The sequence below is a fragment of the Ambystoma mexicanum genome, chromosome 11 (assembly GCF_040938575.1).
Source record: "Ambystoma mexicanum isolate Mex_15411 chromosome 11, UKY_AmexF1_1, whole genome shotgun sequence".
In the NCBI taxonomy this organism is placed as follows: Eukaryota; Metazoa; Chordata; class Amphibia; order Caudata; family Ambystomatidae; genus Ambystoma; species Ambystoma mexicanum.
In genome coordinates, this window is record NC_090934.1 from 830,881,272 (window position 1) to 830,894,657 (window position 13,386).

The following is a 13,386-nucleotide window of genomic DNA, read 5'->3' on the forward strand; positions in this document are numbered from 1 at the left end:
GTCGGGTACCCCTACAGAGTGTGAAGAGCTCCGATGTTAATGATTTAGCTCTAACTCGTGCCACAGGTGAGTTATATAAAAGTTTAATAAACCTATTCATGTTTGGGCCAACGTTCATCGTCTCCAGAACTAACCAGATATACCTCCAGGAGACCATATCGAAGGCCTTCTGCGCATCTAGTGTGACCGCCACAGCCTGCACATCCTGGTCTATACGTGACATTACACTGAACAGTCTTCTAATATTGTGGGAGGTCGATCTTCCTGGGACGAATTCCGCCTGGTCCTCATGAACTAAGTATGTCATAATAGGTAGGAAATGATTCGCTATGATTTTAGCAAAGATCTTTGTGTCAAGGTTCATGAGGGAGAGAGGTCTATAGGAACCACATTCGTCCTCAGGTTTACGTAGAACCATAATGACAGCCTCCCGCATTGAGGGGGAAAGGATAGAGACTCGGAGTGATTCATCCCACACCTCAAGCAGCCTGGGGGCTAAAATGGCAATGTGTTCCTGGTAGAATTCGGTGGTAAACCCGTCGGGGTCCGGCGCTTTACCTTTGGGGAGATCTGAGATGGCCTTAACGATTTCGTCTAATGTTATTGGGTAGTCAAGCTGGTCACATGTAGAGGGGGACATTTCTGTGGTGGGGATCTGGTCAAGAAGCTCCCGCATGTGTTGTTCGGTGTGCTTAGCAGGCTGGGAGTACAGGGATTTGTAGAACTCGGTAAATATATGTAGGATTCGTTGGTCCGCCATTCTCATCTTTGATAGAGGCAATCTGGGTCCGGCCGGACTCTCCTCTGACAGGTGCTGCCAGTGTTATCCCCGGCCTGTCGCCCTTTCCGTATTTCCTGGCGGCTCGCGGGCGGCTAAAGTACCGAACCTCACTGACAGCAAGTGAATTATATGACTGGAGTTCATCGCTAATTTGGGAGAGTATGGCAGGGTCAGCCCCAGTGGAGCTCTGCAGCTCATGTAGCTTTAGTCTGGCTTCAGAACGATCTAGGGCAGCTCTAATCGCCTTCAGCACCCCGGCCTCGCGGGAGATAGACATTCTCCTGATGAACACCTTAAAGGTGTCCCACCTAACCACAGCTGACGTATCATGAAGGGAATTGTGCTCAAAAAAGGATTCGATGTCAGCCAGTATTTCAGCCTTAAAAACAATATCTTTGAGGGCCTCAGATTTGAAGCGCCAGGTGCTAAACGTCGGAATGGGTATTCCCAGCCCTACAGTTAATGTGATTGGGGAATGGTCTGACAATGTGCGGGGTAGGATCCGGGCCTCTTCCACCCTGCCCATGATCTTGCTAGACACCAAGAACAAATCAATCCTGGATGAGCTGCCATGTACAGAGGAATGGTAGGTATACTCGCGCCGTTGAGGGTGTAGCGCTCTCCAGGCATCGCAGACATTGAGTGCCTTAATGTGGACATGTAACCTGCGTGCAGCAGCTGACAGGGCTCGGGAGGCAGTACCAGTTCTGTCAAGGGCAGTACCAGAATAAGATTCAAGTCTCCCCCCCATATAACGTGAACTCCAACGTAACCCAACAATATGGTTGTAACAGAGTCAAAGAACTCGGGGGAGTCAATATTGGGGCAGTAGGTATTAACAAGTAAATATTCCCTATTGACCAGCGTACAGTGTAATATAACATAGCGTGTGTGCTGTCAGTTGATTTAAATAGCTTAGACCCGATTTTTACATCACATGTGGCAATAGCTGTAACTGATTCAACAAGTGCTACTCTTTTAAAGCCCTATACACCTCAATTGGACACAACCTGGCTCTGGACACAATAACCTACACATTTATGAAGGAATCCACATCACATTTCCATTTTGTATGCATGATAAAAGAAATGCTCATGGCGACATTAGAAAATAGCATCTTCATTTTTGAAAACCAATTCTATAAGCAAAGAAGAGGAGTGGCAATGGGCGTTAAATACGCCCCAGCATTGGCCAACCTGGTCATGGGCATGTTCGAAGACCTCCTGATCTATACAACAGATGCATACAAAACTAATATCAGCAAATGGACACGTTACATTGATGATGTCTTCTTTATTTGGAATGGCACCTTGCAAGACTTAGGGCCTCATTCCGAGTATGGCGGTAAGGGATAGCGGCCACCGCTAACGAGAGCGGTGGCGGTAATCCCTTACCGCCATACTCCGAGTTCCCTTTGCGCCATGGAGGTTTTAACACCTGCTTTTAGCAGGTGTTAAAAACCATGGCGCTAAGGGACCTTGATGTTAATTACGCCACCGTAATTTACGGTGGCGTAATGAACGCCTTCCCCACTCCCATTATGCCCTATGGGGCAAGAATGGGAATGGGGAAGGGTAAATGGGGATTGGGGAATTACCGCCCCGCCAACCTTGGAATGGGGCGGTAATTCCGCCATCCACCAAGGCGCTGCCGGTCCAGGTACGGCGTCAACCAAGGCGTTAATAGCGCCATTGGTTAGCGCCGTACTCGGAATGAGGCCCTTAGAAAGCTTCAGACTTCAGACCAATGACAACAATTGGGGCATTGAATTTACAGGCACAAGCAGTCAATTGGAAATTAACTTTCTGGATCTAACAATCTCAACTAAACACAACAAACGTATAACCAGAACTTACCGGAAGGAGACAGAAGTCAACTCAACATTGTTTGCCACTAGTTGTCATCACGAACCGGTGATTAGAAACATCCCTAAAGGGGAATTCATAACAGCAAGAAGGAACTGTGCCGACCCAATACATTTCAAGGAGGAATGCAATCTCTTAACTAATAGATTCAAGGCTATAGGCTATTCACAAATAAGCATACAAGCTGCCCAGGACAAGGTGCAACTAATACCTAGAACACAAACCTTGTTAAAAAAGGAAAAACCTACTCAAGACACTAAAGTAAAATTCATTACTACATATTGTGCGAACAATCATGAGATCAGAAAAAGTCTAAAAAAAAACTGGCATCTGCTCAAACTTGACCCACACGTAGGGATTTTTCTTCATGATCACCCTTCTATAATCTATAGAAGAGCGAAAACACTTCGAAAGAGTCTAAGCCCATCATTACTACCTGAAAAGAAAAAACTAAAAACTTTGACCTGGTTAGACGACCCAAGACCAGATTTTAGAAGATGTGGTACTTGCACTATGTGCAGATATGCAACGACTAGTACAGATTTCTACAAAGACATGAATGGAATTCAAACAAAAGTAAAGGAGCAGATAAACTTCCGAACAAAATATGTTGTCTATGCGATCATATGTGTCTGTAAAAAAACTTACATCGGCAGCACAATCAGACAGCTACGGATAAGGATAAGAGAGCACCTCTCAACAATTGCCAGCCAAGACAAAAACCTACCCCTAGCCGACCACTGGCCGAAAGTACACCAATTGCAAGACAAAGGAGACATTACATTTATAGGTTTAAAGAAAGTAACATTGCGACCTAGGGGCGGCAACCAGGAATTGCTTCTTTGCCGTGAAGAGGCCAGATATATCTGTCTCTTCAGAAGTGTGGACACTGGCTTAAACACGGACAATGAGATGTCATATTTTCTGTAATTTGTTTGTCACCAATATGGTCTATACTAAGATATAATTTTGATGGATATGTAACTTATGTTTTCACTATATTGGCTTTCCTGGCACTCTTAAACACATTTAGAATATTAATGATACAAATAACTATGATTCCCATAATACACCACTGTGAATCCCTCGAGACTTAAGATTCCCACGCACATGCAACCATCTATAGGAACTGTCTACCCCCAGGGTTTAAAAACTTTCAATACATATAAGGTATTTACTAAGATACAACCAGAATCAAGGGCAACCTTAAATACAATGCGTATCAAATATGTACTGTGCAAAACTCTTTACAAGTGATTTCTAGGCAAATTCTAACTTTTCAGAACTGTAACCTACACAGTACTACGGTTCCCACAATACACCACTGAGAATCCCATGAGATAAACCTAGTAACAATTGGAACGTGACTGAGTTTTAATGCATTTCAAGCTTCAAATACTCCTGTATGAATCAAATAATAAATGGTAACATAAGATTCCCACACAGCTAAGGAATAGAACGCTGTGATTAGCACTCAGTTCGTGTCTCCCATGAAGAGGTTAGCACAAAGTACATTACAACATGGCTGACTCTAAACCTGTAGAAAAACAGACAGTCGGCAATGACACAAACAAGGGACTTAGTTGCCAAGTCATCCCCCCATTACATGGCAACAAGCAGGGACCACAGCAACACTTTGCTTGAACGCGGGTCGCGGCAATGATATTTGCAGGTAAGCACTGGGGTCCTTGGCAGCCCACCCGCTCTCAGTCCAATCGCATCAGGATGCGCTTAATTCCAGCACATAGTCGAATTATTACAAAGAGCAGCACTTGTTGAATCAGCTACAGTTATTGCCACATGTGATGTAAAAATCGGGTCTAAGCTATTTAAATCAACTGACAGCACACACGCCATTTGTGGCTTTCACTGTACAACCGCAAATATTATTATTAATACAAAGAGTAGCACTTGTTGAATCAGTTACAGCTATTGCCATATGTGATGTAAAAATCGGGTCTAAGCTATTTAAATCAACTGACAGCACACACGCCATTTGTGGCTTTTAATGTACAACCGCAAATATTAGCAAATTAGTCTTAACTTCTATTAAAATGGAACCAAGGGCAGCGCAAGCCTTTTAACATGATGCAATCTGCATTAAAAGTAAAAGCGCCTTTTTGCAACTTTAGCTCACAATGTGCATAGAAGTGTTCACAAACCGCCACCTTCTTTCCTTTCTCTCCCACGCCCTTACCTCACAGTTGGGATTGATCCCCGTTATTACACTTCCAGTAATGATCAAGAGAAATAAAGTTGGGTAAGAAATCTTTTCTCACATTACAGCACACTTAGCACGAGTTTGTTCAATCACAACCACTCACCAATTATTAATTTCTAATGTGTTTTCCTTTTTTTCCTTTTGACTTTTCCAAACCTAAACATCCATCCCTTACCCCCTACCCCCTCTCTCTGTGAATGGGAAACTGAAATGGAAATGCATACGTTTAAAAAATGCCATTTGTTTTTGTTTTCTTCTCAATAATGTTTGATTGAATTACTTAACTTTCTTTTCTGGATATTCCGTTTTACTTTGATTTTTTACGATGTGGTTCGGCACATGGGGATTGGATGGTGCATTTATTATTTTCACTTATGATGGGTCATAATTAGATAAGCCCTGATTTGAGAAAGGCACCTTGCCGAAACACGTGTAATCCATAGGGCAGATCAATTAAACTTCCTTATCACACAACAGCAATTGGACTTAGTCTCCAGCATAATTTTTTTCTGGCGCAGTAATAAGGTGTGACCACAGCAGCCTGGTTTCCTAATTAAACAAACAGAGTTGAGGAACTCGAAGTCTCTGTTCTATGGCACACCAATGCGACAGTGCAAATTTTTGCATTTAATCAGGTCGCGGGGGTTCTAAGTGATATCAACCCAAAAGTTCCTTCAAAATCTGTCTAATATAACATAGCGACCTGCAGGGTCTATGTAGCTCTTGTGAAGCACAAATAATAGATTTATGAACCATCGTTAGGACGCCCCTGGATTGGGTAGAATAGGAGGTGAAATATCTAGCAGGGCCCCATGTGGGGGCCATCGCCCTTCACATATAACCTTGAGAATGTGTTTCTTGTAGAAATAATATTTTACAACCATGCCTATTAGCGTATGCCATAATCTTACGGGCCTTAGTATAATTGCCCAATCCCCGGACGTTCCAGGACATTATGTTAGTGGACATATCAGTGACAAAAATCTAATCCCATAATGGGTGTTTTAGTGGACGTCCCAGATCCATTGATAGTGTGAGCTCCCAACATGAAAGTTGAGGATAAGCTTGTGGCCATATAATGTGTGTGCCGTGCAACCTTGTGTGCCAATTTTTGGTAAACCCCCATTCCCTCCCCCCACCCTCACCACCAACCCAAAATTAGCAGTGTACACAACAACCACCCTAAACTGAACACAGCTGAGCCGCCCCCAACTTGGCCCAACCTGTACGAGAGCCCAACTGGGGCTAACCCCTAACAGAGGTGAATCAGAGAACAGTGCAATCACAATGGGGTGCGCCATTGCCGTGCAACAGCACGCATGAAACCCGCAGGTTCCGTTACATAACAAGCAGTGTATGCGGTCATTTAGTGCTTGACCCTGCATTTCTAGGTGAGACGTAGGATCAAAATATGCAATTGAGAGCGTAGGAGCTTAACCAAAAATAAACAAAGATACGATCAGGGTGTTACGCTCACCTGACTCCCACGGAGGCGCTGGCCTGGTTCGCGCTGCTGTGACCTCTTCTAAGGTGATGTGCAGGGTTCGGAAGACGGACTGGACCGGGCCCCCAAATCTGGCTTGTCTGGCTCGCAGAAGTATCCTTCTGTAGGCGAAAATAGGGGATTAACTGTCTGCGGGGTAATGCAATCGGCCTCCCACTTTCCCCTCTCACCCTCCTTGAAACCCTTCTGTGATTTCTCGTAGCGTCTCACTTTAGGGTCTGGAAGGACGAGCTCTCCATCCTGCTTCTGATGCAGGGGCGAGTTGGTATCCAGTTACTTCACTGGATTTTCGGATTGGTGAGAACCAAACTTGCTTGGCTTCCAGGTAAGTTTTTTGATAAGAGGTTCCCCTTGTGTCCATGCATTAATGTACTAATGCTAGTGTCTTTTTCCCCATAGGGGCCGGGGTACGGAATGCCGGGGAACAGGCACCGACCCGAGATGAGAGGTCAAATCCTTGTAGAAATCAGGTAAGTCTTTAATGAGCGTTTTTTGGTAATGTCTTTTCATTCGCTCATTAACGCTGATGTCTCTTTTTCCCCTTAGGGGCCGGGGTCCGGAAATGCTAGGATGCGGCGCGGACCCGAAATGAAGAGGGAATGAATCAACAGGTAAGTCTTAACATGGAGATTTAGCTTTCCTTATTCCCTTCTCTCTCTCACCTTTTGTGCTGGTCTTTTTCTCCCTAGGCGCTGGGGCGTGACTGCGAATCCGGATGATCGCTGCTGAACATGGAGGTGCCCTGTAAAGGTGAGTGGAATGCGGCGCTGCAGCGATCGACGCGATGAGCTTTTAAATTAAAGTCTTCCTTTTCAGGATTGTCGGCGAGATGTCTCCGGGATGCGGATTTAGCAGGTAAGGACTTTTCCTTCTTCTGTTCTCTTCTTCTCTTCCTTTGCAGGTGATCCAGGATGCTGGCAGGCGTGGCAGAAGTCAGGATGCAGGAGCAGACACGGTGAGCGTCCAGCTGCTAGATGCAGAACAACGAGAAGCACGTGTGGCTGTTCGGGTGGGGTTTAAATAGCCTTGGAAGAAGTTCCAGGTATGTATCCTTCCCCGACCACGCCTGGATGGTAAATTAGTCCCACAGGTAAAGTAGTTCCTTTCAGGCCTCAAGGAGGCCGGGATCCTGCAGCATGGTCTGCATCAGGTAAGTGCACCCAAGCATTCCCATAATCAGCCTGGCGCCTATGGCGCCAGGACTGATGTCTTTTATGAGCCTGGCGCCATAGGCGCCAGGACACTGTCCAAAGGGCCCCTATATGGGGTTGCTGGGTCCTTCCTTGGGGACTGGATGTCCGCTTTCGGGGACGCCGGGCTTGAACCGGCTCCCCGGGAGTGGGCATCATTACACAGGGTAACCAGTACAGCATTGTGCAGTTACAGCAGTGTATGTTACAATTAAGGCGAGCCGCTTGTGCATAGCCGAAGCTGTATAGCGAGGCCATGAATCAATAAAGACAAGTGAACATGGGGTCAATATTCGGACAGACTCCCAGCACAAAAAAGAGTAGGACACCGGAGGCGCTGGAGCACATGGTAGTGTGTCTAGCCATTAATGAGTTATAGGGATACTCAGGGAGTGGGGCCATACAGCATGAGCCCAGCAGCCAGCACCCCAGGAGTTTTATGCTGTGTGCCCAACAGGATCTGTGAAGCGAGATACAATACCAAGCTGAGGCCAGCCGAAGATTGAGCGTCAATAACAAAAAAGGGTGTCTAGCCCCCCGTAAGCAATGAGTTCAAAGTACGAGGGGGGAGAAGAGCTCAATCATTGTCCATGTGGTCATCAGCAGGGCCCTGTATAGGGATATATGCGCCTCAATAAATTTAACCACCTCTGCAGGTACCGTGAAAAAGTACAGTTTGTTGTTGAATGTAAACTTCAGCCGTGCCGGGAACAAAATGGTGTAGGAAATATTCCTCTCTCTGAGCAATTGTTTAACCCCCAGGAACTGGCGACGCTCCTGCTGCACTCCAGTAGAGAAGTCTGGAAATATCCTGATCACTTGGGACTCCAGCCTAAGCTCCCCCTTCTCCCGCGCCAGCCCGAGGATCTGATCCCGGTCTCTAAAGCTTAGAAGTTTTGCAATGATGGGACGCGGGAAGTCTCCCTGTTTGGGACGTGGACTAAGTGCTCTGTGAGCTCTCTCGACAGTAAAGAAGGGGGATAGGTCAGGATTGCCCAACAACTCCTTCAGCAGGTCTTCGACTGCCAGCTCAAGCCGGCCCTTAAGTGCATTTTCGGGGACCCCAACAATGCGTATATTGTTTCTTCGAGATCTAGATTCAAGATCATCACACTTAGCCTTGACTGACTTCATATCCCGTGTCAGCGTGGTTACCGTATCCTGCAGCGCGGTTATACTGTCCTCATTAGTGCCTATCCTGGTCTCAGCTTCAGCGATTCTCGAGCCATGATGATCCAGTTTGGCTCTGAGGGATGCAACATTTGCATTAATGTCATCTAATTTCTCGTGGAATGATGCGAAATTTCTGGCCATGGATTCCATCATTACAGTCAACTCAGAGGTAGATGCCTCCGCCGGGATCGTCTCATCCGACTGCTCGCCAGGTGTTTGGACCGCCTCCACCCTTGGGGTCGCCTTGGCAAATGTATCCATTGCACCGGGCTTAGTTACATTCCTGGATCTATTTGGCATCCTGCAAGGCTGAATCCAAACTGCAGGGGCCAGTTGCCAGGCGGGGGAGTGGATGTGTGGCGCAGGGAAACAGAAGCAGGACCGGGTCACTGACCATACAAGTGAGCAAGGAGCCCTTTACGGTTAACACCGGTAAATTGCAGAAGAGAGGGCAGGACGCTAGTGTTCATAGGAATATCTCAATGGGCAGATGAGTATAGTCAATGCAATTGGCAATGGGGCCCCAGAGCACACAGATACAGGTTCCCAGTAGTGGTGATGAGTGCTACAGCTTGCTAGAGCAGGCAAGTACAGACAACAATCCGGAAAGTTCATAACCAAAGCTGAAGCAGCCTAGACCAATTTTGGAAGAAATGCACAGGGCCCGAAAGGCATGGGGGCCGTGTGCCACGGGGAGTCAAGAATGCAGTCCAGGGGGGGGCGGGCAGGCCCTCTCTGTGTCCACTCCCCCACAGCCTCCTCACCTGCTGAATGAATGGCCCGATCGGCCACACGATCGTGGCCAGCCCGCAGGAGATCCGCTGGGTGCAAGCAGGCAGCATGGAGGGGCTCCGATGAGCCGGGATGACGCGGCCCGCCCCCGCAGGCATAGCCGCCACCCGGACTCAGAGGCGTGCTGAGCAGTTGAAGGGAGCAGTTCGGGGCAAACGAGCAGCGAGGCGGGCCGCCGCAAGCCCAGGCGAGCCCGCGGCCGCACAGCCGCCAGAATCGGCCCCCGCACAGGCCACCAGACGCCCTCAGGAGTGCAAGCCGCCACAGCCAGAGGCGGTACCCAGCCCCTGGCGGCCCCGCTCCATGGTGCAGGTCCGCGGCGGGCAGGAAGCTAAGGCAGCCCGGTCACAGCTCCAATGCGAGCAGTTAGGAAAAAAGTCTCCGTCCTAGTAGGGCGCGGCTCCCAGCAACCCGCCGCGCACCCCCTCGACAGCAATGGTGGAAGGGCCGGTCCAGGCCCACAGGAAAGACAGGATGGGCTGAAAACGGTCCCAGTACATCAATTTTGGCCAGAACTACACACACAGAGAGCCCAATACGCCAACAATGCAGGGAGAATACTAGAGATGCAAGATGATGAAGAATGCTGCAGATGACAGCGGATATAGTACGGCAGTGCACAGAGCTAATAAGCTAGGCAGCCATTTTGTCGGCTGCTCAACAGCGCCCCCGTTGACCGGGCTTTCTATATAGTTTGCCCTGAATATCTTCAGGCCACATTTTCTCAGTATGTTCCCTCTCGTCCTCTGTGGTCAGCTTCTAAACTTTGCATCTCTGTTTCTCGCATCCGGCAGTCTTGCTCCTGCGGCCGCTCCTTTTCGGTTTTGAACTCTTACTCCTAAGAGCCTTTTAAGACGAAGTAGCAATATTCAGATGGGGATGGGGATGCTGAAGTTACTCAAACATCAATAATCAAAATGACTCAGAAAGTTTGGCAAAGTGCATTTCTGTTTTAATACCAATTATCTAACACAGGGAGGAGTACAACAGGCATCATCCGATGCCACACAGCTCGATCTCAGAGCATTTAACACTTTTATAACAAAAAGTAATCACTGCTGATGTCATACTACATGGCAAACTAGAAAACCTACGAGTACCTGTGGTTGGCTCTCAGTGAACATCTACATATACATTCTATATTGCCACTGGTTATGATTGAGTACCTAAGTCAGGTGGGCATCAAAACCCACCCCAAATAACTGGTCATCATTGTCGTCACTAAATACACAACTATTAATTGGTTCTTTAAACTATATTGTTCTTCATTAGATGGCCCACTATGATTGGTTTGGCACGCTTGTACCCCTCTAGAATTTTCCACACGCTAGCAGCATGCAGGCACCCATCCCAGGTGCATGGAAGCTTGGCGTAATCATGCCTTCCCTCCAATTAACCCACTATCCATCAACACTCCTTCAGTCTATCAGACCATTAAGCTTTTGCACTTGGCCTTGTAACTGTTGACTTCATCTGGGAAATAAAGCGAGTACAGCTTCAGTCTGTCTTTTAGTTTCGGCACAGCCTGACCTAAGCTATTTTGATTTCACCCATGTGACTTGAAGACCACTCTTTTCGAGCTTTTGCAGCATTTCATCCTATTAAATGATGATCTGTAGAAACCTTTAGAGTTTTTTCGTGCTGCTTCAAACAGAAGAGTGTTCCTTTCTCACATTCGTTGTAGCCTTCTTGACAGGCATCATTTTCACTGTGGTCTTATCTGCTTGGTTCTGGGCCAGCTGCATCTTCTCTGAAACTTGCCTTGCAATCAGTAATTTGCAACTGCACCACTCCTTTTAAACTCTTTATCTTGTTCATGAGTTTTTCAGGCCTGCTAAAGTGCGTTGTGCAATCATCCAGGTTATATACATTCTTATGTGTATACATTGGCGCATCGCATCAATCTAATTCACTACGTAGCAAGCCTTATGAATACTTTTCCCTACTTGCGTTTCAGCAACTGTACACGTGTAAACTGATTTACATATTCTTCAGCGTTTCTGTAGCATGAGCATCTTCATATCGCGCCCGAAATGTTACTCTGTTATTCAATTCTTTAATTCTTAGGGAATAATTGTATGTTTCGTCTCTCCATTCAGCCTCTAGATATGTCAACTCCTATTTCATGCAACATCATCAGGCTCCTTTCTTTATTCAAATGCATCTTGTCTCAAAGGTTCTCTGCGGTATTGGTATATGGACTGGGACTGAACATTTCGTCATTTCTGGTTCCCAACATATAGGCAACATAGGGGTGGAGCTTGGAGTGAGGATGTCTGACTGTACCTCTACAGTTTCTGCAGCTCGTTTGTGGAATTCCCTTCCACTCCCCCTATCTGCAGTACAAGATCATCTTATTTTTAGACGTAGGTTAAAAACTCTTCTGTTGTCTATTTAATTGGCTTTTTAGTCCTGTTGTATCTGCTTACACTTCCTTGCTTAGCGCCCTCGCTGGTGTACGTTGCGCTTTACACAATTCTATAACATAACATATTACAACTCAAGTTTACATTTTCTTCATGTTGTTCATGAACGCTGTATTTGTGGCGACACTGTGATGCAGGTGCTATAGAAATTTACACTGTTTGAGTACTATTGGGACTATCAAACATCATTATTGTACCATTTGGTTCCTGCCATTTAGATGTCAGTTAAACAAAATACTTAATGAACCATTTTTCATAAAATTCAACAGAAACAATCCCAAATGCCTTTTCTAGCCCCCTAATGAAAAATAACACACAAGTGCAGATATCAGGAACCATCTCTCCCTGCCAAAAATTACTTAATTTTTTTAATTATTTGTCCTTTATTTGACCTTCATTTGACAATCCAGTGATGGAAATAACATGTGGCACACACATCATTCAGCGACTAAATCCAGAACATCTGTGCTGATTTATGCTTGTGTGTGTGAAAGGTGTATTATGTGAAATGTATCACTTGTAAATTGAAACAACTTTATAAATGATGCTGCAAAGAATCTTATGAGTGTTCCATGTTAGTAAGTGCAACTTGCTTCACCTAACCGTTGTATATAAATAATTTTTTAACAAAAAATGTTAACCTCCGGTTTCTTTTTTACTTTGTCTTGAAGTGTACAGCTGCCACATATTGTAGAACATGTACATATACAGAAAATAGCTGGGTATGTGATTGTACGACATCAATACGCGTTTACCTTGGCCTGGGATGGCGTGTCTGCACTTTATATTAAGATGACACCAGATTATTTGGGGAAAACTAGTGGACTGTGTGGCAACAACAACGCTATACTGCAAGATGATCTGATGACAAGCTTTGGTAATGAATTTCTACATATTTTTCCTTCTTGAAAATATTTTTTTTCTTGATCTATTACAGTGAAATTCAGTTTGTTTATATGCTAAACTGTTGTGCTTGACATTATGTAACATGTTTGTATGTACTACATACCATCATAGCCTACTGTGACTTCAGACCTTTTTTAATGTCATTTTTACATTTAAATTTAAATTACATAAGGAAAATGTTAATTAACAGTAATAGAATTTGTGCAAGTAAATGGGGAAAGTAAATAAGGAGGCTAATCATTTATGATGCGCTCTCAATCAAGGGTTTTCATGCCATCCTTTCAGAATTCATTGCATTGCGTTCAGGATCCTAACAGTTGGAGCTTATTTTACAAATGAGGGAAGATTGCCCGGAGGAGACTGCTTATGTTTGCAATTACGTGCAAACAAGTCCCCTTTGGGCAATTTTGTCATTTGCATTGCGTAGAGCAAAACAGAATTGCAAAAGGGTGGCAGAAGCACCTTTACACCTCCCTTTTACACTCTACAGTGCAAAATGAGTAAATGCTGCATTCCACATACGCATGG

The 13,386-nt window shown here is 45.6% G+C and overlaps 1 protein-coding gene across 1 annotated transcript in view; it reads left to right on the plus strand.

The window, feature by feature from the left end:
- The window catches only part of OTOG (otogelin), a 1,239,067-nt gene that overhangs the window by 158,517 nt on the left and 1,067,164 nt on the right, over window positions 1-13,386 (plus strand). Inside the window, exon 5 of the mRNA XM_069625375.1 lies at window positions 12,624-12,829. Coding sequence (XP_069481476.1) covers window positions 12,624-12,829 — 206 coding nt within the window. The remainder of the gene's footprint in view (window positions 1-12,623; window positions 12,830-13,386) is intronic.